A 27,021-nucleotide genomic window follows, 5' to 3' on the forward strand; every position below is an offset into this window, starting at 1 on the left:
AGGCTGGGTGGATTTTAAAGTACTTGCACTCTGGCTTTGCTACTGATTAATAGCCATGTTGGCTAATTGAGTTAGTTTGGTCAGTTCGACAGAGGAATTGTTTATGTTTATGTTGCATTTTCTGGAAACAAATGTACATTTACAGGCTTTACAAGAGATCTCAGAACTTAAGAGACTGAACAACAAAGCCACGCAACGTTAAACTAGTGTGCCTCAGAGGCGAATGGACATTATTCAGAGAGACAACAGACAGGTGGCATCATCCATAAAACCGACAGGAGTCAAGTGAGCATGGTCAACCAATGACATAATGCTACTGATGCTGAAACAACTGTGAATGCTGGATACATGTGAGAATTGCAAAAAAAACCATTGAAAGAGTAAAGTAAATGCCAACGCAAAATGAACAAACTTCTTATACTTGCATAGAAATTTGCCTTTTAAAACAAATCAATTATTAGTGTGAAAGTAAAACCGTTTATTGTTTATTACACCCTCCAAAAATTTTGTAAATAGAATTAGTAGGAAGCACACTAAATGCTTAGAACCGAACATTGTTTATTTTAAAGATGAAGACTTGCACTCTCATTTGCCAGGGTAAACCACTAAGCTCTCGCATGTCAGTCAACAATATTCACTGTAACAGCGGTTTATTCACTCTTTCATCCCACCCCAAACATGCTGATTAAAGCAAATAAGGATCCCTTGGCTGATCAAACATCGGTCTGATTTACTCCATACCACACTGAGATGAAAATGTGATAGGAACAGATGTCTGTGTATTTTCTTTGTGGCTGCTATAAAAGCGTTTGAAGATGAGGGAAGCGGTTTAATTTGCTGCTGGCATCTCATAGCTTTCTTATCTTAATGCCTCACTGATGAAATGTAAGATAGATGGGGCAAACACACACGACTAAGCTATTAAATTCATGGTTACAAACGACTGTGTCTTCCCGCTTGGCATTTTAATGTCTGCTACTCAGCTTGTAAACAATAATCAAAATGTTCCTTGTGGGTGGGCATTCACACATTTGACCTTGACAAGTTTACACATGAACCTATCACCATAAATCATATATAGTTCTTACTAGCAGTGAAATATGTGAAAAATGAAATTGATAAATCATATCTTGGATGCTTTCAGAATTATATGCCTCTCTTTTATTTCAAATATTTGACAGAAAGTCACAATCAGCAATAAAAAAAAAGGTTTCTTCAATTTGCACAACATAATAACATATCTATTATTGTAATGGGGTGGAACTGAAATTTTTGGTCCCAGTTAATTCTGGTTTTGTTTGTTGAGCATTGCTGGTATAAACTACCATATAAATCTTAGTCTAATAAATGAGGAAAAATTGTGTAAACCTGAACTTTAAATGCAGAGCATAATAAGGATTTAAAAAAAAAACAATAACGCACCACAATGACGCCCATTTGATTTTTAGAGCTTTGCTGAGGGAGATAAAATCAGTTTCACAAGTAACTGTCACGTGATCACCGAGCTCCCAAAATAAAGGAAATTGGTTCCAATAAATTGGCTGGCCGGTAAATCGGTGTACCCCTAATTAGCATGCATGTATTCAAAGTGGAGAGGAAAATCTAACTCTCTTGGTTAGATTCTAATTATGACTGCGTGTGAGTTAAATGTTTAATATTTTAGAAACCTAAAACTGATGCAGGGTGTACTTTCTTTTTTCCATGACTATTGGTACCTTCAAGTAAAGCTGCTTTGTCATCTTTGTCTTAGTATGTATTTCAAACTATGGCATTTATAAACACAATGAAAGACTGAAATGAGTGGGAGTTGTTGTTGATGACCAGTTTGGTGGATCATTTTAATTTTATATGCCTCTGCAATATTAAGTACAATTAATTTGATGCTCTTTACACTTACTTACTCTTTGGTGTATCAGAGGACTGTGGACCAAGAAGTCAAAGAGTTATGGTTAGTGTGATCCCATCTCACTATGTCTCCTAGTTATGAGCTTTATCACCCTTTTACGTATGTCATAACCTACTTGCATGCCATAAAGTGGAAAAGTCTTCCTCTAAACCCTGGGGGAATGCTTGGCATTCCTGAGTTATGAGAGAAAGGGCCCTCCATGTCAACTAGGTCAAGGCCTCCTGCTAAATGAGCCGTGTCTGATTTGTAATTGCAGAGAGTGGAAGGATTTAACACACTGATGTGCCAGTGAATCCATCACACCACCTGGACAGCAAATTCTATGCACTGTGTCTTAGTGAGATATTCCCAAAATGTGTTTGTTTTCAGTCTGGAGACACGACCTTATGTCATATCAAAGCAAACACAAGAGCTTACCTCTATTTTATTTGAGTAGTGTGTTTCATACCAGGTGCTGGCTGATTTAAAATACAGCTTTCAGTGCTGATTATACTGTTTCTCTTGTGTTTGCTAAAGCATGCATGCAAACTGTTAAAATATACTAAGTCCACAGCAAAACACTTCCATGGTCAAAGATTCAACCTGAGTGGTTGATCTTGTCAATGATTTATTAAAAGGACCTTTAAATGCTGGAACATCTGCTCAGTTTCTGTTAGTTAGAAAAAAACATTGCCAGATATATCCGGTTCAGCATAATGGGTTGGTTCAAGGCTTGAATGCTGTGGCTCCTTTTATGACATTTACGACATCTCAACGAGAGAGAAAAAGAGTTATTTATTTTACTCTGCCAGAGACATACAGGAAATGTCTCACTGAAACAATTTTTCCTTCTCACACCAGTCACTACTGCATTTGATTATTTTATCGCTGAACTGGAGAAGTTTTAAAATTAACTTAATAATTTTTAAAGACTGAACCTTTGAGAATGGGCTTTTTCTTGACCATGAAATGATACAATTAGCTTCTTGTTTATTTAAAAATAGCCACCAGGTGTGTAAGTCAAATTTATGATATCATTTTGTGGTGGTATTATGACACAGTGGTGATTTAGTGCTTTTCAAGTGGTTTTGGGACATGAACTACTGCATATAAATAAATTGTGACTGTTTATTTTTGAGTTTCAGATCATGGTATGGTTTGCTAAATATATAAATATGTACGTATTTTATTATACAACACCCCTTGTTTAGCATTCTCATTTATTATTTACTTTTTAGCTACTTCATTTGACTGTTCAAGATTTTAATTATTTTGAGCTGCACACTCATAAAATTGTGCAGCTCTCAATTTTATGATTTTGAGCTGCACAATTGTGTCAATTGATACATTGTGAGGTATGAATTGGACTGACATTACTTTGTGTAGATTTTATCAGCCTGAACTTGGGATTCACTTTGTTCATTTGGGAAATGTGGTGCAATAAGTTGTTGTTTGTAACCAGGAAAACCCACAGTGACTCTTATCAGTATGTATATATTTTTTTACTGTATATCAAGCGGAAAGGATTCTTTGCAACGCAACAGAAACGGTGCTGGAGTAAATAATGTTGTACATTTTTGAATGGTGGGTCCATATTAATGTTTTTCAATGATGTGACTCCCATGGGTCAAACATATTCCCAAATTTATATTCTATGCGTTCTGGTTTTCATGATTGAAACAGTTTTTCTTTCTTATTTAGGGCATGCAGACAATGCTCCAATTATATGCAAGTTTTCAGCTTGTACTAAAAAAAGACAGACATTGGGTAATTTAAAACATTCATGTTGAAAAGAACAAGAGCTCTTGCTGTTTAATAGGTTAATTTGCAGAACCTGAAAATCTAACCTGTCAAAGAAATGTTACTTTTTTAATCCTGAAAAGTCAAAAGGTTTTTAAATAATTGGTAACAAATGCAACCATTACCAGAGGTCTCCAGATGCTTGTGTGTTTTTGTTGTTTTATAAAAGAATTAGCAAAATTTACACATTTTATTACTTCCATGTGCCAAATTATATTGTTTACTTGTTGTTTGTATTTGCCAAAGCCAACAGAAAATATGTACAGCAGTAATTTTCTCCTCCGTTCTATGGCTAAAAGGAAAGACTTGAGGATCAAAGTACATGAGCAGTGCTGGGTTACTGGGTTTCATCTACTGATGAAATGGGGGTTAGGGATTCACCCAGACTCATGATGGATTGACCCAGACTTGTGAACTGATATTAACGTCAGGTAGCTCTGTCACAGCTGTTAACCCCAACTTATTTGTCATGCTCTTTTATTACTCCTCCTCTCTGATCCAATTAGCTCAATTCCTGATATGCTTCACCTAGTCTTTTCACAAGAGATAGCCAATTATTTATTAATGATCATTTTAATTGTAGGCTTCACTTATTTGGTGATTTGTACAGAATATTAATAGGTCATATTCACAGTAGCTTTATAGAGTAGGAAATATGTTTTTAAGTAAAATGTTTTAATTTTTTGAACCTCTCTTATTCTACATTTTTCCAATTAATCCTTTAACTTTCAATTAGTTTTGTTCAAATCTGTATTTTTCTTATACATGGACAAAATCTGGATTAAATTGACATTTTCTACATTTAAAATTTCTTTGACACTAATGTGTAACACATAAGATTGTAAACATATCGTGCTCTCAGGTTGAGACCACAAAATGAAACAAAATAAAACATTGAGCTTTGAAACTAATACTCCTCATTCTTTATTGTCACAAATAAACATTCCCCAAATCCCAAACTGTGTTTTGAGCACTTATAAAAAACATTCTTATCCTTGCAGGGTTGTAAGGCAGGCTGGTGCCTTTCTCCAGGGGAACACAGAGACAAAGACGATAAACAACCATGCACACATAAGGAGAATTTAGTCATGTTTTTGGCCTGAGAACCCAGGACTGTTGCCTTTCTGCACTTTTCGCAGCAACAGTGCTACCAACTGCACCCCAGGGGAGCCTGTTTTGGTTGGATGTTTAATGTTAAACATCTGCATCTATTAATCTGCACAAGTTACCTGGAATGGGAAACAAACACAATTTTGGATTACCCTAGTGCAAATGAGGTCTTGCAACAAAAACTTCCTGAGTTCTACTTCAGGCTTTCCTGTTTGGAATTTGAAAGTTCTCCAGCTGCATGCATGAATTCTTTACAAGTAGTCTGGCATCCTCCGTCTATCCAAAAGCACGGATACTGGTATAACTGGCCACTCTAATTTTCCATTAGTATTAAGCATACATAGGAAGTGGGTGTAATCAGGTTTTAAGTTGTTGTTTAACTTGCATTATTTGGCCTTTAGTAATAGTATAATCTTTTGAAGTTTTAATTTTTTGACTGACGCATTAGGCTTTAGATGGGAGTCACATTTTTTATTGTGTATCAACATGTGATAAGTAACAGTTTACAAATACAAGCTACTTGTTACAAACTGGGTACCTTAGAATAACTTTGCCTCAAAATCCACATCCTATGTAAGTACCATCTAAAATAACTCATGGTTTATTTTTTCATAGTAAGCTGTATGATTGCATGTTTTTGTTTGCCTGTTTTACCTAAAGAAAGTAGAAGGGGTTTCTAAATTTTCCAGCATATAATACTGGATGCATGGTGCTTCACAAGCCTGGATCCAGACCATTTACTATGTGCTGTCAGAACCCTTAAGTTGTGTTTTGACAATATTCTGCCTTGTAAAACAGAAATCCCATTCTATCCTCTTTAACCTAAAAGCTAGCAGTAATTGTAGAACATTTGAGCATAATCATGCTGTAGATCAACATTTACGTTACACATGTTCACTGTGCTATTTATGTATTTGGTAGTGTAAATCAAGTTGGGAGTGTTAAGTGCAGACATGGCAGAAACTTGTTCTGTAATCGTCTGTACATATAAATCTTTGTTCGCAAGTAGTTCTTATGTGCAAAATGTGGAAACCATCTCAGAAATCTGAGCACGCAACCAAGGCTCTGAAGGGAGCACATTCATCCATACAATCATATGGGATTAATTTGTTTCCCTCTAAATTACTTTAACTTTATCTACACAGCTTCCTTTAATCTGATGTGTTTTCCACTGAAGTTATGCAGTTTCACTTTACACTGGGACAAAAATAAAAATAGCTCCAAGATGTTTGACAGTTGTAAACTCACATGATACTAAAGTCTCTGTTGGACCTTTCTTTGACAAGATGTTTTCAATACATAAAAAAAAATTACAAAACCTGGATGTTTCCTTAAAACTGAATGAGAAACCATTTTTGGTTATATTTTAACGTCTTTATTGTTAGGCCTGAGGATCCTATAAAGAGACTAGAATTCTCTTTTATTGTATGCTATCATACTTTACTGCCTTTTTAAAAATTTGTGAGTGAATCAGTCATGTCCCTCTTCTACGCTGAAACTTTGCAAGATTAAATATACCATATTCTTCAAAGGAGGCTTCTTGTATATTTACATTATAAAACCTCTGAGGTTTTTCGTTTCCATTACTGAAGGGGGTGTTTAAGCCCACATACACGGCCACAGGGCAACTGTTTGATAGTTACCAAATGTATTTACATCAGTGTGGTCAACAGTCTCAGACAAGCTGATGTATAGACTAAATGTTTTAGTGATGGGTGCTGAATTATTTCTACCTAGAAAATGACACATTCATTCACTTTGATGGGATATTTGGACATTTATTTTATATATTGGATTAAAATTTTTATTTATTATTATTTACAAACTGTTGGGTAAAGCTGACAGTCTCGTTTTAACATTTTAGCAGTAAAATTATATAGAATTTTTATTTTGTTTTTATATATTTCACTTCTCTTATTTCATCTTATCTCACATTTATTCAAGGCCAAAACTTCTTCAAAACTCATTTTGTCCTTATTGGCTGCAACAGATGAATTAATTACTTTCCACACTGTAAAATGTAAAAGTAAAGTGTACTCAAAAAGAAAAGTGACCTGAACTCATTCCAGCTTACTCTGTTGACTATACTAACTTAAACTTAGCAAAGACAACTTTCTACTGAGGCAAGTAATCAAACTCATCAGCAGCAAGTAACCCGAACTTGGAGTTATGAGTGAGCAAAACGCATCTGCATAACCAGCAAAAAACTCGGCATCATTCGGCAGCTCTCGTTGAACGCACATGCGCATTGGACACTGACAGTGACGTGTTTGAAAGAAACGCCAAACTGTCAACAATACGGCGGTTGCTGCAGCTAAGTTTTGTCACGGTAAGTCCCACTGTTTTTTAGCAAACTTATATTCGTTATCTCGGCCATATAATTCATCCGTAAGTCCAGGTTTTGAGGTTAACTTTATGTGTAATGATTTAGCGATGCCTGGGACTAACGTTAGTCGAAAATATCATGTTTATTTAGTGGCAACGAGATGGAGCGGCAGAGCAAAAAAGCTGTCCGGGGCGCAAAACAAAAAAGGAAAAGGGATAAGGATAAAGATGTTGGCGGGTTAAAAAAGCCGCTGTACTGTTATAGAAGGCTTATGATGAGTAGACTGCCATAGGTAGGGCAGCTGTAAACTGTAGGAGAAGCAGCCGTGATGAAGAAGTGTAGGGTCACCAGATTTGGGTTTCTGAAAAGGAGGACACTTCATTTTTGTTGGCGGGGGGGTAGAATCGGCGGACACACATGCGCCAACGGGGGTGGGGGTAGAACCTGCGTGTAGCACAAGAAATCGGTAGCACATGTGTTTACATGCTGCCGATTCTTGCCATACAAAGAAACCTGGAATGGAGTAGTGGAACGGAGTGGCAATGTAATCACAATGCACTGTAAGCTATGTAATGTGTTTTGAGGCAGTTGACCAAAATCCCGGACGATTTTTAAATTCCCCCCGGACATTTTTTTAGGTCTGAAAAGTAGGACATGTCCGGGAAAAAGAGGACGTCTGGTCACCCTAAAGAAGTGTTATGTTGATATGTAATTGTGGTGTTGCTTCTATTGTTGTTAGGACTGCGAAGACCCAGACGTGTCTCACACCCCCATTGGGATCCTGACCATCATTCCTGAGGACAGGCAGGCCTCCACTGACTCACTGCACCTCCAGTCTTCAAGTACTGCCATCATTTTGGAAGGAAGTCTTGTCATGAATGATCTTGGGAATCTTCCACATGCCATGTGTTTGCTCTTTGGACTTATTTATTCTCTGAATTTGGAGTACCCTCAACAACTGAAATACACCTTTGACTTCATCCAAAGGGTGCTTCTGTCACTTGGACATAAATCCCTAAAACCAAAAATACAATCACTCAAAAATCTTCTGATGCAATGAGTGAATGTGATGTGACATTATGGATCAACGTTGTTATTGTTATTGGAAAAGTGATTTTTATTTCTTGTTTGATTCTTTTTTTGTTGGAGAGAGCATCATTGCACTTGCAGACTACTAAATGGTTTTATGTTAATGAGGAAGAAACATTACTTCACTTCACTACTTCACTATTTACTTTATCAATGTTATGATAAATGTTAGGCTCTAGTATTGAGAATTGAGTTTTTGTTTCACACCAGTCAGCAAAGACATTTAAGCAGGAATTCTCAAAGTTTTAAAGGCTGAGGGCCATTTGAAGGATTCAATATTAGATTGAAGGCTACCCTAGAAAAAAAGTCGTGTCATTTTTTCCCCTAAAAAAGTCTGTGGAAAACTTTGTTTCCAGTTTAGTGTGTATGTAACCACACTTGAGAACCTTGTATTTAAGGTAAACTTGTTTAATTATTAAACATTTTTTTCCATTCAAACTGTCTGTTGGCTCTTCGTTCCAATAACTTAACACTTTTGGTTCATCTTACTTGAACATATCAAGGCAATCGGTTTCCTGATATTTTGCAAGTAATGTGAACTCTTAAATGTGTAAGCATAACTTATTTTTATGAGTACTGCTTAATTGGCATAACTCACAATTTGAAGTAGTCATAATTGACATTTTATAGTCAACTTTACTAATGATTTTGAGTTAACGGCACTCAAGTTTACTGCCATTGCATGAGTTGTCTGAATGAATATTTTACAGTTAACCCAATTAATGATTTTGAGTTAACGGTACTCAGGTTTACTGCCTTTATCTGAGTGGTCTAAACATAGTTATTTTTAGCTACTTTACTTGAAGATTTTGAGGCAATCGGTTTCCTAACTTTTTTTAAGTAAAGTGAACTTATTACTTTTTACAGTGCACTTTATTCTTGATTTCTGAAAATGACAAACAGCGTTGTTAAATCCAGATTAGTGAACATTTAAAGAAAAATTGAGAATGGTAGTTAGGTACTTTTGTAACAAACATCCTGGTTTTTCTATCCCTGACCACTGGAGTAAAATTGGTTGAGAGGTTTTTCTGCTTTCATTTGTTGCAAATGGATAATCACAGAAGCAAATCCTTGAAATAAAATAGATTGTTTTTACAATACCTGCCATATAAAATTAATTTAGATTTTTCCCAACGGGGTATCAAGTATTTTAGGAAATTACATTAACAAAGCACACATTTGGCAACCAATTATCATATAAATTTTTTTCTTAAGTCTATATATACATTTGTGAAAATGTTATGCATATGTTGCATTAAAATGCCCAGGAAAAGCTGCTAGAGCTTGTAATTTTTATGACTATTAAATTTTGAAATTTTGCTCCAATTTTTTTTTTTATCATTTTTGGCCAAAGTTTTTATGAACCACTGTGGGGAATCTAAAGAGCCACATGTAGCTTCAGAGCTGCCCTTTGGTGATATTGGAAATAATTTCTTAAGGCCATTCTCAAAATATTTGAAAGTTGAAAGTGCATTTATGTTTATCTTCTTACGTTTACGGTGCATACGTTGATTATATGTACATATTTCATATTTGGAACAATATGCTAGATAGTCCCTTTCAAAAACAGTCTGAAGCATGACTTGGATCAGAATTTCATGATTTCAGAAAGGCAGGAGGCAAGGAGGCCCCTTAAGTCGATTTGGAGCTGCCGTCTGTGCCCTGTCAAGTGACAACAGCCCCAGAATGACAGACTAATATAATAGTTACCAAACATTGCTTCTTAAGAGCCTAAAGTAGAGATTATAGACTAATAAACACCAGTGACTTCTAAGCGTAGTAATGAACGAAACAAAAAAAAAAAAAACAATGAATTGGGCCTGACACCTCAAAGTCTCTGGAGCAATAGAGGTGTGCCACTCCATTCTTACTGAAAGTATTGTCTTATTTACCAAATATAAAACAGCTAAGATTCGCAAATGAAATGAATATATCCATATAGCAAACAAGTTCTGTATGCTGTGAATTCATACATTGAGACCATTCATGAGGGCGGGGGGAACTATAAAACATTTATTCCTGACATCTGTGATTAATGATGTGTAATGTATAGAAACTGTAGTAGAATGCAAGCCATTAAAAAGGCAAACTACGTACTTAGTGTGATTAATAAGATTTCCCTCACTTCTTGTGTTCAGCTGTGACGGTGAAGAACTGTAAACAACAGAAAAACTCATATCATATTATAATGCACAAAAAAAATCTTGATTGAAACAAAAGCAATAGGAAAAAGCCGGATGAACGTGCAGATCAAACGACATGTGGGAGGGGAGGAACACCTGACAACATGTAAACAGCCATTCTCAAACAGGGAAATGCTTGAAGGATAATTGCTGGATGCTTGTTTTGAGAACATAAGAAATGGCCAACTCTGACCCATTACTGATTATATCTACCAGATTTCAAATAAATGAAAAACAGCTGGGAAACATAATGGCTGTCAAGATTTGAAATTAGTGCCAACAGAACAGTTTGGGAGTACGAGAAATATATTTACTCTGTCATGGCAATTATAACTTAGCAACTTCTTTTTTAGGTTATAAATATGAAGTTCACATTTAATGCTTTGTCAACTCAAAGTGAATATTTATTTTTCATATACATGTTTAATATAACCAAACACACAGTTAAACAAATATTAAATTTTCACCATGTTTTAATGAGCATTCCAAGCAGCAGACAATAACATAAACTAACAGATGTAAATACATCCAATCAACACCTGCTTGTTATACACAAACTACATCAATTAGATTAGCCAGGAGGTATTCTGAAACAGTTTTGACTTTTGTGTGACCTGGCTACATTTTGATGTTAAATAAAAGAAACCACTTTTTTTTTTCTCCATGTAGAGCATATCACCCTTGAAAAAGAAGCAGAAATGAGTCAAGAAAGTAAATCAATAGGCGTGTGTGGGCTCTTCTAATAACATCTGAAAGTTTGTCTTCTGCCCAGGAGAGGAAGGAAGCTGAGTGCAGACATGCATCACTTTAAAGAAAACATAATATAAGATTCACCCTGCTGAGAGGAGTTCTGTTACAGCTGTGTGGGGTACATTTTCCCAGCATGGGGTGAAGCCAACACATGCGATGGGAAACATTCACATTTTTCTCTAGAAATAGACGTGCGTGACATAGCTTCTCATTGTCCCAAGAAGCACAGTAATTGGCATATCCTACCATACTGCAGGTCTTTGAAAGTGATAAATAGATTTAAACGTTTCTTCTTCACATTTTCTATCCTTCAAGTTCAATTTTACTAAAATTATTTTAATCAGTTGTACAAATCATTTAGAACAAAGTTATATATTTTTTTAATAATAAAAATAGTAGTAACTTAATAACTACACTTGTCAAGTATTGTAATTTTAAAGTAAATAGGATGTTGAACTCATGTATAGAAGTCCACTAATGCTGTGCTGTACAGCAGTAAAATGTTACTGTTTCAAAAAAAGAAAAGCAGTAACTGGGCTAATGTTCAAAAAATTACAAGAATGTTACAATTACAACAATATTTCTAGGTTATGTAAATAAATTAAGTACCCAGAATTTTTCTGCTAATTTCAATTACAGTATCTAGTATTTTTTAGGAATGCATTAAGAATCCATGGTACCATGATGTTCACAGAACGCACAACAAAGAACAGCTGGGAATATTAACTCTCCAAGGACCTAATTTACATTACTTCAACAGACAAAGTTCTCCTTTGAGTAATTTGTAACTTTAAAGACACAGATGCATTTTTCATTATTCTGATGTACAGTTTCATTCATCCCATCATATTTTTATATTTGAAATAAAAGAAAAATGTGTACCAATGACCGGTCACATTGTTCACAACTAAAACTTAGGATTTCTGTTTAAATACTCACAACTCCTGTCTCAGCTCATGATCCACACAGTGTCACTCAAACAATCCCAATGTTCCCTATCTGTTCCCACAGAAATGTCAAAGCTGTTTTATGTGTATTCAGAACTTTGTTGCCAGATGAAGGCAGAAACTGCTGCCAGCCTTGGCACTTGGGGTTTACCTGGCCCTACATGCTTCCACTTCACATTTAACTTTTGTTCATTAAGGAAAGTCGTCCAAAAAAAGCAGGCATGCTCTTCCTCTAAAGGAGCAAGACTTTGATGCCTCGTCAGATGGCACTCAGTGGTGGCCATCCCCACAAAAATAAAGCGAGACACATTTCTGAACAGAAAACATTTTAAATCAAGTCAAGATGTTTTGATTTTTTTTCATTTATCAGAACAGCAGTGGATTCATCAAAGTGATCATTATCATATTTTTATTTGTCCAGGATCCACAGCTGGTGTTCTTTTATCTTCATCTTTAACACAGTCTGCATGTCTCTGTTACTGCCTTTGAATTGCATTCACTGTGCTATGTTTTGCATAAGAGATAAAATCAGTCAAAAATAATTATTCCCCAGGGGACTGTTTTATCCTGGATCAGATCTGTATTTGTGTTGGCTTCAAACTCATTGCTTTCAATAAGGCCTTTATTTCAGTTGCTGCTGAAGAGATTAAGTTGAATTCTTCCTGCTTTTTTATTTATTTATTTTTTTGGTTACTGCAATTAGACACGCAAGTGGAAAATGAGAGCGGACCATTGAGAATCTCTGCACAAATAATGTTTAGGTCAAGAGTCGTTATCTCTAGGATCAAATATAAGTAGTTAATAACCTCTCCTCCTCCTGTGATCTTTCATCCTCTTCATTCAGTGACTTTAAGAGGAGTAGAGACACTCCCAAACTTACCACTCACTGGCCTACAGGCATTTGAGACATGCTAACATTAAAGTAAAAAGAGAGAGGGAGAGAGAGAGAGAGAAAGTCGCTCAGAGTTTAGAGATCCTCAAAGCTTGAATCAGTAGCTCTGACCTGTCAACAGGTGGCAGAGGCAGAGATTTGGTGAGTGACCTTCATACTTTCAAGGAAAAGAGACGAACAGAAGCTAAAGGAGGGGAAAATTTAACAAATCATAAAACGGTAAGACAGCAGGATTTAAAATGAGCATTTCTTGTATTTAAACTGTTCATCTTTGGATCATTGTTTTATTATGTGCAGTTTGGTGTGAATTTGTGATCACTTAAAAAGGTAAATTTGCAGATTTTGCACATTTCTGATATTTTTTTATAGAATGTATTTGCAAACTGCTTTGTCTGTGTGAAATATTTAATTTATGAAATGCATTGGCAGAACTTTTTGAAGACATTTATCTCGGCCTCTTACTTAATCCCCTTACCACTACTTATGTGCTACACTGCTCATTTCAAACTGTTTCAATGATTGGTCCTCAATTTTGGGAGCAATTTAAATGTTATTGTTAATAGCTTCTCAATGTGCTTTTGATTTAGCTTGGTGGGAATGACACTACCTTCCTGTAAATCTCAATCAGTGATAAACATTAATAAACTCCAGTACATTTTGGAATTTGACGTGCTGCGAAAAGCAATACACACAATATTTAGTTTTAAGATTAGAGTAGTTAATTTCACATCAAGATGAGCCGAGTGAGCTGAGAATTTCTCTCAAATGAGATTACAAGTCTATATTTATGTCTGCTATTATTAATTAATAGCTCCAATATATTGTAGACAATCAAGATTTCTGTGGGAACAAAGCTGCTAGCAATAATTTTCCCATTTGGATAAAAACCAAATTTAATACAATAACTTTTGGCTGGCGGGATAGATGTCCTTAACAGGCTGTTGATCTGGTAGATTTACTATTTAATGCTACTGTACTGGCTCAGGCGAAACAGAGGAGCGCTCTTAAAACGAGCTGCAGATGTGGGCTCTCAGCTGTGCAGAATGATGGAGAGGAGGAGGAAGCTAAGAGAAAACAGCAAACTGAGAGCAAAAACTCACAATCCTGAGTTGATGGCACATAAAAAATGTTGTCATGGATATGTCTAAACTCTTTTTCTTTGTCTTCACTGACTGAAAGCTTAGAAATACATTAAATACAATTATAGTGCTCTGTTTTTCAGGGATTTATGTGCAGAAATACCACAAATTTTTGTGATTAAAGTCTTCACTGCATTTAAACGCTTCGAAAAATAAAATGGGGCAATACTCTGTTTAGCCTTCCTGTTATCTGCTGAAAGTCTTGCTCTCTCTCACTATTTTATGTTTCACTTTTGTTTCATTTTTGAAACATAAGCATATCTCCAGTGTCATCCCAAATGTTATGCTTTGTACTACATTATTGATTTATTATTGCCGTTCAGTGGTTTTATTGACGGCACTATTGAGGCAATAAAGTCACCATAGTTGAAAATGAGGTCCTGTTTGAGGTATCCTTGTGGTCTGTGTGGTAACAGACGGCAGACCGGATTATGAAGATATGAGCTCCACTCACAGACAATAATTGCTCTCAGCTGCATTTGATCAGTTTACTTTCCATGTTTTGTTAGCAATTTGCAGATTGGAAAGGAAAGGAAAGGTGTAGAAAGGAAAGGAGATGGAAAGATCAGATTATTCTACAACCATTCATGCATATAATGTATAAACACAATATAAAGATGATTCCTTCATTGTGCACTAATTAAATTCTTCTATTATATTTTTGTGTCCATTTCCATGACACTTCCTTGTAAAAATAAAAAAGTCCATGCCACTGAACCTTTTACATATTATTTCACAATAAAACTACAAACTTTAATCTTGTTTGAAACAATAATCTGAAAAGTGGGGTGTGCATTTGTATGCAGTCCCTTTACTCTATTAACCCTAAATAAAAGTCGGGTTATGCTGGGGATTAAGAATCCGTCAAGATTCCCATGGTAACTCTGGAGGAGGTGCAGAGATTCAGCCCTTCTAGCTCAGATGGAATAATCTATTTTTTTTCTCTGTGTTTTTCTTTATGTCTTTTTAATACTGTGTCCCTATGAAATACAATAACAATTGTGAATGCAATAAGACAAAATGTAGAATACAGTAAAGGAGTGTCAATACCTTTTCAAAAGTCAAGGAATTTTCTGACGCTTTGTGGTCTCCCATTCATTGAAATATTAGTCTCAGCTTTTCTTCCTATAGTCCTTTGAGCTGTGGATGTCTACTTTCACATATTGTACACACATGGACTCAGTCCTTGTTCTGTCCTTATTAAAGAACATGTGTTTTCAGCAAACCTTTTTTACAGGCCCATAATGACACATTGATTAGAGGTGTAGAAATTACTATCTGGAAGGAATCTTTAACATGATTTTTAGACATGCTGAATTTTACTTTGTTTATCTTGAAAGCCAGTTTTAAATGCGGTCAAAGTGAGCTATGTTCTGACAAAAAGCTACAATGTTTCCCTGCTGTCTTCTCCAGTCTCAGAGTGACAGTCTAATACCTTTGGATTAACAATATTTCAGACCTTGAAACCAAACATGTTTAATATGTTTATGTTGCTGGTCCATTGGAGTGCATCCAATGAATCCATCAACTGTATGAAAATATTTTGAACCACTTTGGGTCATGACGGACTATTTATGCAACTGTGCACTGCTTTCTTGTTCTGCTTGATGTACAGACAGAGACTTCATTTATTTATATTGTTGCTAATTGCATCATCAGTTGCATTCACCACTGAGTCTCTAGCTGGAATTTGGTGCATTGCTTTCTTTAAACCTCTTGTATGGATAGAAAAAATATATATATTTTCTCCCCATTTTTCCTCAAATATATTAACAAGAAATCTTGAATTCCAGTAACAGTTTACAGTTTAATGAGCAGAGGGTTTTTTTCTGTCTATATCAGACAAAAATGTAAATAAAGTTTTGTTTATATATATATAGTGATACTGTCAGGATGTTAATAATTCTTTGCATATCTGTCAACTATATACTCTTTTAATACACTGGAAGTCATTAACAGTTTTAAATGACTCACTTATCATTCTTTGTCTTTATTTATCTCAGAAAACATTTTAGAAGCATGGCTCTTGCAGCCCACATGTCCTCTCCAAATTTGGCTGACACAAAAGCATTGAAATTCAAACTTCTTGGGGGGTGTTAATTTGTTTTCCAAGTTACTCATAATCAGGTCTGAGGACTATTTTTCCATTTCATCTTCCTTCAGTCTTTACATCCGTCTCAGCACTGAGTGCCACACATTTCCTCTCTCCACTCACGCCTTTGTATGTCTCCCCTTTCTGTCATTTTCTGTCAGTTGCACCCATTTGCTTTATATACATACAGTCAAAGTGCTATGTTCTGTAAGAGAAACAAGAAAAGGGTCTGAAAATAAATAAAACCTCAACAGGGAGCAGCAAACATGGCCACTGAGGCTCTTTGTCTATTCTATCATCTGGCTACTGTCTGCTGATCATCGTGAATGTCCTTACTCCCTTTTTTCACATTCTAATTTTTAAACACTGCTAAAATTTTGCATTTGATCAAAACAATTTGACACATTTCATAGGTGTAATTTTGTGGACAGTTTACAAGTCTGAAAATAACCCAAAACGGTCAACAAAATATTAATTGTTTTGAACTTGTTTATACAAATCTATTTATCTTCCATCATCAAAAAGGTAAATCACCATCATTAAGATTCATATGCAAACAGAGGAAAACAACTTGTGTCCAGCTTTCAACAAAGTGGCATACTGTAAGATTTCTTTAGACCCCCCTGCAGAGGATTTGCCCTAAGTGATGTAATGATAGTGAATGAAAGATGGGTTGGATTTATGTCCAGTTGTTGACATTTTTATAATCTGGCCAAAGATATGCCTGTATTAAATCATTTTATTTTGGCTTACTTCTCATCTCATTTCAAACTTTTCCAGATGTTCTCCCAACTTATACGCATGAAGCTTTGTTTAGACAATTGGGTTTTCTGAATAAGGAGTTTGATCTTTTCAATAACTTTATTTAAAATTAATCAATGTTATCAAAATTTTACAGTAAGTCAAACTGAAACCTAAATTTAAGGACGTTTTTTTTTTTCTTTTGTCCCTACGCCTCTATTCAAATAATTTTATTATGCCTGCAGTTTTACAGCCTTACTCTGCAGCATTCAGCTATTACTCAATTTTAACTAAAAAAAAAACTTTATCCAAAATATATATGAGGCTTCCATTTGTCAGCCAATGAACATTTATTACTCATCTGTCCTCCAACAACATCTGTTGGACGTGTGTTTCTTCTAGACCACACAAGCTCAAAACAGAAGTCTCCACCAGTTTAAAACTTTTTTTTCTACCAGAAGGTCAAATACAGACCAAAACCCAAAATAACCTTCTCACGATTTTAAAAGGTACACTCCTTTTAAAGCGTGTTATTTGGGTTTTTTTGGGGGGGAAACCGCTACAAGGTTTCATGTTAACATGACATCACTGTCATTACATCCAATGACATCATTAGAAGAGCTTCTACCCTTTCTCCAGCTTTGCAAATGCCTGAACAAGCAAATTTCATACTTCAACCCAAAATAATCTCTGGCTAAGTGAAGACTGCTCATATTCTGATGCTTTTTAATATGGAGGGGGGTTCATCATCACATACAAAACCCACTCATGTGCAATGACTTCGTGGCTCAAATTTCCTGAGATTAAATAAACAGCTGTTTGCCTTACTGAGCATACTAAAGTTTATGAATTGTTTTTAAATAGATGTCCTTTCCTGAATCAAGTTTGTACTCTGAAAACAATTTACGAAAACCTCATTCAACCTCAAGATTCAGGGTTGTGGTCCGGTGAAGCATGAATACAAATATCTCCATTTTCTTGTGAGCTGTTCCGCATTTGGTGGGCTATTCCAGTGATATCATTTGAAGAAAACAAATACCCCAACATTAAAAACCACTGGAATCAATAGGCTAGTAGTAGTCTATACTGAGGTAGTTTTAATCTTCCTTTAAATGCTATTAGCTTATTAAATCAAGCCTTTCCAGAGTCTGTTTTTTGATAATCTTACATCAATGGCGACTTAATTAAAAATGATCATTCTTCTTTTAGTGTGTTTTGTTTAATTTTGTTTGATTAAACAAAACACATCCTTTCCCGGAGGCCTGGAAAAGTGTAGCTAGGGTAGATTGTGTTTGAAGGGTAATAAAGGCACAGTGTAATGACTGCCCTCATGCTGAAATGAGATTTTCCTAATTTGCTTTCAGTCCAACATTTGATTGACCATGGGTTTTCAGTAGACCAGGGAATGACAGTGTGATTTGGTTTTGTCCGTAACTTTTGTATATTTTTTCTGGGTAAAATACAATGAACAGAAAATCTGTGATAAGTTTTAACAAGTGGAAAAAAAAAAACTCCTGGGGCGACAAGTAGTGGAGAAGTAGAGTGACCAACCCACTGTACCTCTGATTAGTCCTCCATGCAGTTGTCTGGGGTTTGATTCCCAACCTTTGGAGCTCTGCAGCATGTCTTCATCCATGTACAATATAATCTAGTGCAAGTAAAGGCCAGTAGTTCTACAATCCACCTGTCCCACTCTGACCGTTCCCTACCCTAACAGAAAAAGGTGAGAGGTTTTGCCAAAATGCAATAACAAGAAAAAAAGCAACCTTAACATGCTTCAGCAGAAACACAACTATAATATTGTTGGAACAATAAACTGACTTTTGGTGCAAAGCTAAATTTTCTCCATTTTACTTTTTCATGGTGCAATATTTTATGACACATTTATAGCCTGGAAATAGCTAAGCATTTTTAATCACTAGTTTTACAGTGAAAAACAACAAAAAAAAAAAAACCCAAAACTTGTACCTTCAGTCCCAGAATATGACAAACTTGGTAAGAAAAATATGTGTGGTTATAAAAATATTAACAAGGTGAAATAAAATTTTCTGCATTTATATTTAGTTGCTTACTTGAAAGTTGCTTAAGCAGTCTGTGAATACTTAATGTGATTTGTAGGCACCAGAGGTCTATTTTGTAGCAGAAAAGAAAACTAAATAAGAAAAAGAAAATTAACATATATCTTTTCTTGCAGCAATGAGCACTGGACTCCTGGGGAGGGCCCTGTGCCTGCTGATTATACTTTGTACTGTGTCACACCATGTGGGCTGCATAGACAACCAGCCATCTTCCTCTGGCACAGAACAGGGACTCACCTTCAGCCACATCTACAAGCTTGACATCCCAGGAAGTTCCAGTTGCACCGTGGAACGTCTGCCAACACACAAGACAGGTCAAACAGATGAGACAAACATAAATAAAACATACACATAGGCAGCTCACAACACTCACAGAAGAAATTAGAATGTAACATGCAATGTAAACACACATTTAAAGTAGTTAGATGGAACATTTTTACATTGTGGTTCAATTAGCATCAAAAACTGAAAAGTGTCATGTTTTTTTTGTAGGTCTGCAACAAGATACCATAACCAATGGAGAAAATGACATCATCTTTAAACACAACATTAGGCTGCAATCACCTAAGTGTAATTGTGAGGAATCGGAAAGCTTCAAAGACCTACTGTACAGAATCAATGGACTGGAAGAAGAAGTCACCTACCTAAAGACCCAGTGCACTCAAGGATGCTGTGGAAGAGGAGGTGTTGCAGGTAAGTATTCACAAATATTGCATTTAAGCAGCTGGAATAAGCAGTCTGCTATTCCACCTGAATTAAAGGGCCATTCAACTTCAATTTTCAGTTTGAGCAAGATAAATTATAACATTCAGCTATCAACAGTGTTTTCTTCTGTCACATATTTGCATTAATGTGTAGACACAAGCTGCAGTGGTCATGGTACCTACCAGCAAGACACCTGCAGCTGCCTTTGTAACCCAGGATGGGAAGGCCCTGATTGCTCTGTGTCCTCCTGCCCTGATGAGTGCAACGACAATGGCCGATGTGTAGATGGGAAATGCGTTTGTTATGAGGGTTACACAGGAGAAGACTGCAGCCAGCTGACATGTCCAGGCGACTGCAATGATAAGGGGGAGTGCAGGGATGGAAAATGTGTGTGTTTCCCTCATTTTACCGGTGAAGACTGCAGTATCCCGACGTGTCCTAATGACTGTGGGGACAATGGGCAGTGTGTGGATGGTCAATGTGTCTGTGAAGAAGGCTTCTATGGAGAGGACTGTTCTTTAGGTAAGGAATTTCAAATGATAAACACAACATGTTAAATTTCAAATGTTTTTAATAAATTTCTCAAGATATTAGCAATCAACCTGTGCTAGAACAAATACTATTATTACAAGTTATTTGTAGATTGGCATTTAGCAGTTCAGTTTCTTACAGATTAAGGCTTCATGGACCAAAGCTGAAGACCTGTCAAATAGTCCAATTGTTTGCTTAATAGTAACATATTAAATAGTGATTTAAAATTTAATTTGTACTTTTTCATCCACTTCTGAACATACATTTTATCATAGTACGCTATTGTACGTAATCCACAGAAGTCGGTCTGTTTCCAGTAATCAAAACAGACCATGATGCACTATGACCCAATCTCACCAATTATTTAACTTCTGAAAGATTAATTACTGCAATTTTGCCTAATTAGTTTTTAAATTTAGAAACTCAAACCTACACCTGAATATCTATTTTGAATAGCAAATAATAGCAATTTGACGACTAAAACACAAGAATAATCAAGACTAATGAAGCTGGATGGAGATTAAAAATGAAACGCTTACAAACAAAACACAGCAGAAGAACTCAGCAATTTGCACTGAAGATTCAGCAAAGATAAAAGAAAACACCTGAATTATGTCCTTTGTACTAGAATATCTTAATATTTGGTGACTTGCAGATTGTATTCATAAGCTTGGCAAGAATAGAAAAGAATAAAGAGCATATTTTTAAAATGAGCTATGTATACATAGCAGAAAAAAAGGAAAACCAAAAGAAACATGGTCACCACACATAATAATGCAGAAATTCAAACTGTAGGGATAATACTATGGTTATTATAGGTAATAAAAGTATCTCACAAGTTGTTTGCTCATTTTACATAGAGGCAATATTATTGTATTAACCCTCCTGTTGTTTTAGCATGATGTTCAGGAGGAATGTGGCAAATGTCATGGGGAACATCAGTTCCTGAAACCACCCCCTAAAAAATTTAGTAAAAGCACATGCGAGGCCAGTGCAACCCTACCGGACTGCGCAAAGGCTAAAACATTTGTGGGATCCAAATGGCCTCGCATCTCATGATTGCTAGAGGGTTAAAATAAAATAAAATAAAATAATGCCAAAACCAAAACCCAACACTTCATTAAAGGGGCAGTATTATGTATTTTACAGTCGCATAGTGCCATTTCATAGCATAATCAAGTAACTGTTACCATCAGTGGCTATAAAATGCTGTTTATATATCATATATGACTTAAAAGACATTTGACTTTCCTTGAAATTAGGCTTCTATCTCTTTAAGAAACTCTTGGTCTTTCCCTTTAGTAATGGTTATACCAGTGTTTCACTGAGAAATAGCTTTTATAAGGACCTCTGCACATGCACAGTTCCACCAGGTGTGCTAATTGCTGCTGATATCACTGATATTACAAACTTTGTGAACATTTTATGGGGCTCCAGTAAAATGGAGCTGTTGATGCAGTATGTTGCTGTACTAACATGGGTTGTAGCAGTTCCTCCTTGTCCACTCAACTATTCCCTTGATTGCAAAGTCGATGTGGCCCCAGAGCTCGTTATGGTCCACTAGAGCAGTGGTTTTCAATCATGGTCCTCGGAACTGCATGTTTTAGATGTTTCCCTGCCACTATATGTGACTTCAGTAAACAGATAATTGCCAGGCTTCTGTAGGACTGGATGGCATACTGACCAGGTAATGCATTCATTTGATTCAGGTGTGTTGGTTCAGGAAAACATCTGACTGTTCGTCCCCAGGACCTGGATTAAAAATCTCTGCATTCGAGGTCTCTGCAGACAATTGTGCACAACCCAGATTTTTCTGACAGCTTTGGCTGTACATGCTGGTGACGACAATAATAGTCCCTGTCAGAAGGTGATGCCAAACACATAATGGATAACAATAACAAATGGCCATATCATCAGCAGCAATAAATCAGCAATGGCTAAGACTTTTTTATAGAAATGCAGTGATGAGCAATTTGCTGTTTTCCCAATGTGGATAATTTATCTCACACTGACAACGAGGATACAAAAACTGCACTTATAATCTTTTCTTCTTCTCCGCCTAAGAGCCATCATAAAAATATTTTAAGTCTAAGTGGAAGGCGGTTGTGCAGCTTTGCAATAAACCGTATGAACAGGGGCACATGCTCATCTGCGAGGACCAAGTGGCTGGCATACATTGATATAGTGAGTTATGTCAAAGTCATAGCTCTCCTAACATTAAAGGTTCTCTCAGGATAATATTAGGTGAAGGTAACATTGTACATATAGACAGTGAGCTACAGCAACAAAATACAGTCTCTCACTGTGATCACCATTGTTATGGATGCAAAACTCTTAAGAATCTTAATTCCAGTCCAAATTTGATAGATAAATAAAATATTATGCAAGGCCTATGATCATGAGGACAAAAACACAGTTTTGAACAAAAGTAAAAAAAAAATTGGACTGCACTCCAATCCTACAAGTATTGATCAGGATACCCAGGTAACACAGGTTTTGCAGGCAGACTTTAAGTACTACTAGAGTCCTTCCAGACCAGCAGAAAGGGAAAATCTGTTAAACTGGCAGAAATCTTGTAGCAGAGAAAAACAGACAAGGAGCAAGCAGAATCTTTATATTTCTATCAGCTTTATTGTTACCTGTCTGAAAAACACAGTCTCCTGACGAGTTTAGAGAATGATGCACTGAGGAGAAAATGAAAACCAGCTCTGACAGGTAGCTGCTGGCAATGTTAAGTCCACCTGGATACTTTAAAATACAGATGGGAAAACATTGAGAACACACGTACATGTATTCAAACTTTTTTTTTTCTGGAAAATTGATCAAATCTTTGATTTTTTGCTTTTAGTCTAATGCAAAAAAGGACCTGTTATTTTTTTTTTCCTCTTTCAGATTTATAAGACTTAAAGACAAGAAAATGCAAGTTTGTTTTGTCTTTCAGGAGATGCTACACTCGCTGATTTGATGGCATTTTTCGGTTAGCATTTCTTGGTTGTGTAATGTGGAACATTAGAAACAAGGGGGGAATGACAGGAAGGACAAACACTTCCTGAACACTGCGATCATGACTGCAGCAACCGGACCTTTGCTCAGGAGTTTTTCAAGCCAGGAGAACGTTTTGTCAAGGAATGTCATAAGGAGACATGGACCTCATACAGTTTTTCTATAAATGATAAATATAATCCATGCTATACAAAGATATTTATTCACCAAGACAAGTACCTTCTTCTGACAGCACTGCACATTACAGATTCTATGAAACTGTGCTTCCTTGGAATGTCACTTTGTCATTACAAATGCTACAGCTACTGATTTTCTTTATACGTTGCAAACACTCAGGACTATTGTGGATTTAAGAGTTATTTAATACATAACTCTTCATCCTGGAAAACAACCCCAAAAGTAAACTGCACTGTCTTTAAAGTACTGTCATAAAGTTTTGTAAAAAGAACTTTTAAAAGCATTTGTGACCTTTTATGTCATCAGTCAATCATATACTGTAACCACTTATTATCAATAATTCTGATTGATTTAATTTTCCAAGAAATTCTTTAAACTGTTTTACAGGAGCTCCCCTTTAAAGAGTAAAACCACTGCTGGACAGGACTGCTTAATGTCTCAAACAAGACAGATGCAACAAGAGACCAACAAAATGAAAAAGCTTTCAGTGAAAATAGGTTCGAGATCTGTTGCCTCCTAGCCAGGCAGGAAGGAAATGGAAATGTTGACGACATAACAAGTAGTTGCCAATAACAGACATGCTCTATCATCACACACAAAAAACATAACAGATTACTCCGTGGAGGCATTCAGAGGATAATCGAAGTATTGTATTTTATGCAGACTATGACATAAGAAAAGTCTTAGTAAATATGATCTTTTGCATGACAAACGTTCCATATTGAAAAGCTATTAGTGATTTTAGGTTATTGAACATTCGACTTCAAAACGAGGGGCAGGAAGAAAATGTGTTGTATGAGTAATGTGAGCATCATTGCAGTCAAAGTTAAAAGAATGAACATGGTAATTCTTGTGTTTTGTCATGAAAGCTACCTTTGTTTTTTGTTCTTTGTCTTCTTGCTTTGAGTTGTGTCAGGGGTATTAACTAACAGCTACTGCATGGAAAGGAGTCGTCACAAAAAAGCAAAAAAAAAAAAACCTTTATGATTCTGCCTTGTGGAATACCACCATAACCTGATATAAATTCCTTCCCTGCAATTAATTCTAATTGTCATTAGATTAAATTTGTTCAAAATATGCCCTTTTTATGCTTTTAAAAGCTGTTTATGTTCCTGTATTTTAACCTTTTGCAAAATTTCCACTGAAGCACATTGCCTGTTTGAAGCAAAACTACTGAAACAGAATATCTTTCAGACTTAGATTTCTCAGCTTTTAGCAATAGGCTACTTTTGCATTGGTTATGCCATGATGGTAAAAACATCACTCAAGAAAACCCAATGATAGAAAGGGAAAGAACAGTAGAGAGTACTATTAGCTGGTGAAAATATAATTTATTATATGTTCTCCTGAAATTGACCTCTGTTTGTCTTGTTTCTTTTTTAGTCCTCACACCTCAGGGTCTGAGATTGGTCCAAGTGACGGATGTTTCTCTCCTGGTGGAGTGGGAGTCTGTCCAAGGGGCAGAGTATTACATGCTGACTTATCACCCCAAATTTGATGAGGGTGCCATGGAGGAGGTATGTCTTTATTGTGGCTTCTTTTCTTGCTTCATATCAAACTACACCGTGTTCTAAACTATTATGCAAGTGATATTCTCTCAGATTTTCTTAAATGGTCAATGCAAATTATGGTCAGTATAATTTTCAAGTCATGAACTATTATAGTATAAATCAAATTTTACTGAACAAAGCTCCCCATAAGAACAGTATTTTTTTTTTCAAAAATAAAGAACTCAAAATGCACTGTTCCAAATTATTATGCACAGCAGATTTTCTAAACATTTTATGACTCATTTAATGTTTTCATACGTTGTCAAACTGCACTACATTATCTGATAATTTTTGTCAGCAGAGAGATCCTTTCTCTTTCCTTTATTAAACCTGTGGCCTGCTTAATGATGTGGGACATCCTTCTTAAGTAGATTTCCTTTAATTGAGCTCACCAGAGAAACTAATCAACCCAGATCTCTGAAATTAATTATGGTGATTCAAAGAGCCCTGCCACACAGTACCATCTATAAATTTAATAGCACAACAAAAAATGTAGTCTTTATGACACTTAAATCCAATTTTCATAATAATTTGGAACACGGTGTAAACTCTATCTTCCTGCATTGATTCCAAGCATCGTTTTCTGTAACTGTATCTCAGGTTCGGATTTCCAACTCAGAGAATTCCTACCGTGTTACGGGACTCACACCCGGTGTTACCTACATTGTCCAAGTCTATGCTGTCATCAATAAGATTCAGAGTGAAGCCGATATGATTGAAGCCACCACAGGTGAGATTGACATTTACTATCGCCCATATTAAAAGTTGTCACTGACAACATTTGAGCATTTAAACATTTATGTTAACCCTGGATGTATACAACTATATCTGTTTTTAAAACCCAGAAGTGTCTACACAATATTTTGTTGTATGCTTTTTTTTGTGTGGGCTAGAGAAAATCCACAATGAAATCAAGTTTGTGCTCACAGTTCTTGCCTTTAAAAATTGTGGACATTGCCAACCCGGTTGAACAACATCTGCAAACAAATCATCAAAATCTCCAAACTGCTATGATAGGTTTGTGATAGGTTTGCATATATTTATGACTAGTACTGCAACAATAAATGCTATTTTAAAAATTTTAAGTTTGAAATCTTGAAATGCTAATAAGTCTGACTTTTACCAGTTTCAAAACTTTGTGATGATGAAAACGATATAAATAAATTACATAAATGTCAAAATCTTACATATAGATAAATATATGCTGTAGATTTAGAAGGTGTTTTTCCTGTAATCTTTTACATATCAAGCTCCATATATTGTGTTTTAAAGCAAGTTTGAAATTACTAAGTGTTCATTAGACACTGGCTTGTTAGACATTACATTTTATGGTAATTACAAGGAAACGGTTGCATGGACGTATTTACCATAAATTGCCACTCACAGATGTGGTAGGAGACAGATGTGATGAGGACAGGATTTTTTGTCTGGATTTATGTAGTTAATGAGAAGGAAGGAGATGAGTTGGATTATGTGGTTCGGCTGGTTTCGTGGGAGAAAAAGCATCATACTTCAGGGCTTTATCCACAAGAAAACACCGCATCATCTGGCCTGTTGCTGTGTGAGGAGACACAATGTGTGGCAGACCTTTTGCGGGTTACATACTTTTCATTTTAACTTCAAACGATGGTCTACTTCAAAGGAGGGTTTAAGTGAGTATTTTTCCATTTCCTTTTCAAAAACAAACAAAAAAAGGGAAAAAACCCGACATAAACTATGCTAGCCGTTTTCATTTGTTTAGTTTTATGTTTGTAATATCTTTTCTCACCACATGTTATAAATCCAAAGGTATGTCCTTGCCATGGGAAAAAAATCACTATTGTCATTTGGTTCCCATCTGTAAATGAAATTATTTCTTATCCCTGTTTTATGAAAAAGGTGTGCAGAAAATGCTTCTTAGTCTTTGTCTGGCTGTAATTTCACACTATAGAAGACGGGGTTATAGAAACATTATGAAAACAAAGCAAAACAAAAAAAAATACTCTTATTATATCCATGCAACTTATTTTAAATATATTGTACC

The 27,021-nt window shown here is 35.8% G+C and overlaps 1 protein-coding gene across 7 annotated transcripts in view; it reads left to right on the forward strand.

Annotated features, from left to right (window-relative positions):
* Positions 1-27,021, forward strand: part of tnn (tenascin N) — a 53,854-nt gene that overhangs the window by 1,979 nt on the left and 24,854 nt on the right. For 4 of the 7 annotated variants that reach the window (XM_044134612.1, XM_044134609.1, XM_044134611.1 and 1 more), the window contains 5 exons: positions 19,149-19,346; positions 19,525-19,725; positions 19,891-20,259; positions 24,832-24,965; positions 25,599-25,728. In XM_044134612.1, coding sequence (XP_043990547.1) covers positions 19,151-19,346; positions 19,525-19,725; positions 19,891-20,259; positions 24,832-24,965; positions 25,599-25,728 — 1,030 coding nt within the window. In that variant the 5' untranslated portion in view covers positions 19,149-19,150. Of the gene's footprint in view, positions 1-13,103; positions 13,202-19,148; positions 19,347-19,524; positions 19,726-19,890; positions 20,260-24,831; positions 24,966-25,598; positions 25,729-27,021 lie in introns of all 7 variants that reach the window. The other 3 variants (XM_044134607.1, XM_044134608.1, XM_044134610.1) reach the window with 2 other exon arrangements.

This window comes from Gambusia affinis, linkage group LG12 (assembly GCF_019740435.1).
Source record: "Gambusia affinis linkage group LG12, SWU_Gaff_1.0, whole genome shotgun sequence".
NCBI classification, from domain to species: Eukaryota; Metazoa; Chordata; class Actinopteri; order Cyprinodontiformes; family Poeciliidae; genus Gambusia; species Gambusia affinis.